Below are 3,721 nucleotides of genomic sequence, written 5' to 3'. Positions count from 1 at the left end.
TTTTTTTTTTTTTTTTAGCTTTACGCCTGGTAGGTCGCCCCTCTCCTTGTCATGAGCAGTTTTTTACGGTTTCCCAAAATAAAGATACTATGGGAATATAAATTGCCTTTACAGCAATTGGCTTAACCGTTTGTCATTCATCGGGATTAGCCAGTCGATGGTTAAAGCGCACATCAATCATTCTCGAGCGTCCCTTCCTTTATTTAAACACGCCTGGACGTGGGCTGCTGGAGATATTATAGGCTGAGGCTCGGATTGCAGGGTGTGCGCAAATAACGAAGAGCGGTGATGTGGATTAAGTGTAGTAGGCCTGCCTGTGGTTACAACCGAGGGAGGATGCGTAACGCCCAGTGGGCTCCGGGACCGGGTCTAAAGATGCTGCTGTAGTGGTTTTAAGAGTGGAGAGGTTGAAATAGATGGAAGAACAAAGCGAGCGCACAATATCTGCACATTGAATGTAATTTATTGAGGAAAAGAGCAGAACAGACATGATTTGGCACATGTAGAAAAGTGCATCGACACCAAAACAATTTAGTTCAATAAGCCATAAACACTAACTCAAAATACATCTTAACTTTCTCTTCAGAAACTATAAAGGGCAGATGCGTGTGTTATGATACAAAGAAGGACTTCTAATTAGGTCTTAAAAAAGTAAAATGATGGAATTTTCTTAAAAAACATCCATTCTTGCAGGCCTGTGTAGAAAAACTGAACTTCAACATATCACAGCAACTACCTGACAAGCAAACATGTATATACTGGAAATTGCACCATCATGGCATGAGGATAGTCTTCTTAGTGAGGAAAAAGCATGATACCATCAATGACAGGACCAACCAGAAGCAGTAATGGATTTTGACAGACAGCTATAGTCTATTATTTCTTATATTTGTCCGTTTTTTTCAAACGTGCAACTATCATAGTTAGTCTCAGACTATACTATCAAGATTTCAAAAAGAACCATTACCATTTATTACCTTAGCAAAGGATACTAAATACATCATCCTCAACACCAAATCCATCACATTTTTTTCTGACCTTAGTTAGAATATCTTATATTTCCAGCCAGTTTCCTAAAGTTAGACAGTTGTAGAAGAGTAGAGTTTCTGCGAGTCAGCGTCACTTACACAGCCGACAGGTTTTAGGATGCAGCTTTTAGGCTGCAGCTTTTAGGCTGCAGAAGTTAGGGAGTTGAAGTAACCACCAACAAGCAACCCAACATTTAACACTTAGAAGTAGGTAGTAACAGATATGATCCGACATGTGAACAAAAAAAGAGGCACTGTTAGATTCTAACCTATTTCCCTGTGCCGAATTGAACCATGGTACATAGATACCTTCTATCTATCAAAAGAGTTTTGTAGGCTAATGAGGTTTATTATTTTTTTCATTGGTAAGACAAAGGTGTAAAAACTACCATAACAAGGAAGAGCATTCAAATCAAGATTACCTTGATTTTTGTGGAAGAGGGACCATACTCCTCTTGCTTACATGAATAAAAAGTGCCTGCGCTGAATCAACGACTATAACAATAGCTTGTGGGACACACAAGTGTATATAATTTACTCACCTGCAAGGCAAACAGACCATAAGGTTGATGGCACAGGGTAAGATATGCCTTGTGTGAAACTTGGGGAAAATATAAACACATATATTTTACAAGGGTGCTCTATCACATTTGAATGTACAAAGAGATGGTCAGTTTGTCTTTTTATATCAGAACTTTGTGAAACTCACTAGTTTTAATACGAAGCTGTGTTTACACACACAGTCTCCAAGGGTTTCCCGTATGATGCCATTACACTGATGGCTAAAGGGAGCATTTCCCTGCTTTATGAGCGGAAATGTTGACAGCAATATTCTGAATTGTAATGCGAGTTACACACTGTACAGAATGTTTCTTGTTCCCAACTGCTGTTGCAAACAGGACCAAAAAGGGTCGTCCTGTCGTCCATTGTCACTGTGGGTCAGTCAGTCAGCCTAAATGGACCAAGGTCATGACTGTAGTGTACTCATGCTGCAGGCTATCCGTGTCAGTGTCACACAGCGTGTAGTCATCTTTGATGATTCGGTCGCAGCCAATCTCGCCGTTGCCGAACAGGCCGAAGAGCGGGGTGTTGGGGAACACCTTGTGAAAGGCGTCCGCCTCTACATTGGTCTGGTTGTTGTAGTAGTTCTGGCCTCTCCCCACGCAGGCGAACATGAACCCTAGGGTGTTCCTCTCTGGAATCTTGGCTGCCTTTAGCCGCCGGATTGTGGCTTCAGCAGCCTTTGGGTTGCTGACGTCTTGGTCCAAGAGCACAGATGCACCCTGCACCTTAGGGCCACTCAGGGCCAGGCCGACCACGCCGTATGCACCCTGGCTACAGCTACAGAGTGACAAATGACAGGAGAGGGGAAACAGTTCGATAATTAGCTTAATTGAATGAGAAATTTCACTTCAAAATGAGGTGAGATTACCCAGTAGGTATGGAAAGTCCTTCAGTCAAAACTATGTTTGAGGAAGCCTTGTAGTATTTGAACTTTAGGAATTTGCACAATATCACTTACAATTGTTATGTTTGTACAAAAGCATTCTTCCTAATATTACTAAGAAACTCTTTAATTTTAGTGAAGGACATTAACTTACCAGTGTCTGGTAGGAGAGAAGACACTTTCTACCAGCCCTCCAGCAACGAGAGCTTTGCTCTTGGCCAGCGGCTCCAGTATCTGGCCGAGGAAGCGTGCTCCTCCAGATTTATATGCCTCATAGACAAATATCAGAACCACGCGCAGCTCTGGGTTGTCAACTAGTCCTGGAAAGAAAATACAACAAAGGAGTGATATAAAAATAAGCTCTTGAAGATTTTAGAAGTTTTGCATTTCTCTGTTTAGATTTTTCTGCACTCACCTGCTTCTTTCAGGGCTTCTGGGGAGATGGACTTCTTGCAAAAATGGAAGGGCTTGATGTTGACACCTTCCATGCTGGGGAACATGACTGCAAAGCCAGCCTCCCCCTCCTGGTACTCCTGAGGAAGGCTGGAGCAGGAGCCACTAGGAGTCACTGCACAGAGGTGCGAGGATGAAGTACCTTATAATATTAAGTTACATGCACCATGCACACATGTCATGTTTTCATTCCAGCCGAGCCGTAAATGAGTCCCCCCTCTAGGGCTGACTAGTGTACCTATCACTGCAATCAGCTGTTGTAGTGTTTATTTGTAAGGAAAATCTGCAGAATCTTCATTACAGAGGACTAAGAAACACTTAGTGTATGTACCGTAGATGCGCAGTGAAACCTAATTATTCGAAATATCTACATTTTTTCCAGAGTTTACATAACTTGTTTGATACCAAGTTGAGTAAATGTCTGGAAGGGTGTATGGGCGCCTATTACTGATTTTTTCTTAAGACTCCTATTCCTTCCCTGTATGCAACCACCAGTGCTCTTATTGTAGTTATTGCAGTCTTAGAGAGCAGACATAACATTTTCCTCACTAACAAGTTAGAGGATTTTTCCCTTTTGATTTTGGTGCAGACAGTTCTTAGAGTCATCATCTAGTGGCCATTAGAGATACTGCATCTAAAGGCACTGATGTATTGACCACAACAATCAAGTGTGGTGGTTCCCGCTGGGTTGGGAATCATTTTCAAAACCGAGGACCGCAAGAGGAACAGTGGTCGAATGAGTAGACTCTGAAGCACATTGACTGAAAGACACTTAAAAAGGTCCAGTGTGTAA

General features: G+C 42.1%; 1 protein-coding gene across 1 annotated transcript in view; it reads right to left on the bottom strand.

The window, feature by feature from the left end:
• Positions 1–451: 451 nt before the first annotated feature.
• fbxo22 (F-box protein 22) overlaps positions 452–3,721 on the bottom strand; it is a 6,876-nt gene continuing 3,606 nt past the window's right edge. The window contains exons 5-7 of the mRNA XM_035652261.1: positions 2,891–3,043; positions 2,630–2,795; positions 452–2,369 (exon numbers count right to left, since the gene is read on the bottom strand). Of these exons, the coding sequence (XP_035508154.1) occupies positions 1,976–2,369; positions 2,630–2,795; positions 2,891–3,043 (713 nt within the window). The 3' untranslated portion in view covers positions 452–1,975. The remainder of the gene's footprint in view (positions 2,370–2,629; positions 2,796–2,890; positions 3,044–3,721) is intronic.

This window comes from Morone saxatilis, unplaced genomic scaffold (genome assembly GCF_004916995.1).
Source record: "Morone saxatilis isolate NCDOM2014 unplaced genomic scaffold, NCSU_SB_2.0 Contig11, whole genome shotgun sequence".
Lineage (NCBI taxonomy): Eukaryota > Metazoa > Chordata > Actinopteri > Moronidae > Morone > Morone saxatilis.
The sequence above is the reverse complement of the archived record's forward strand: the minus strand, read 5'-3'. Positions and strand labels throughout refer to the sequence as shown.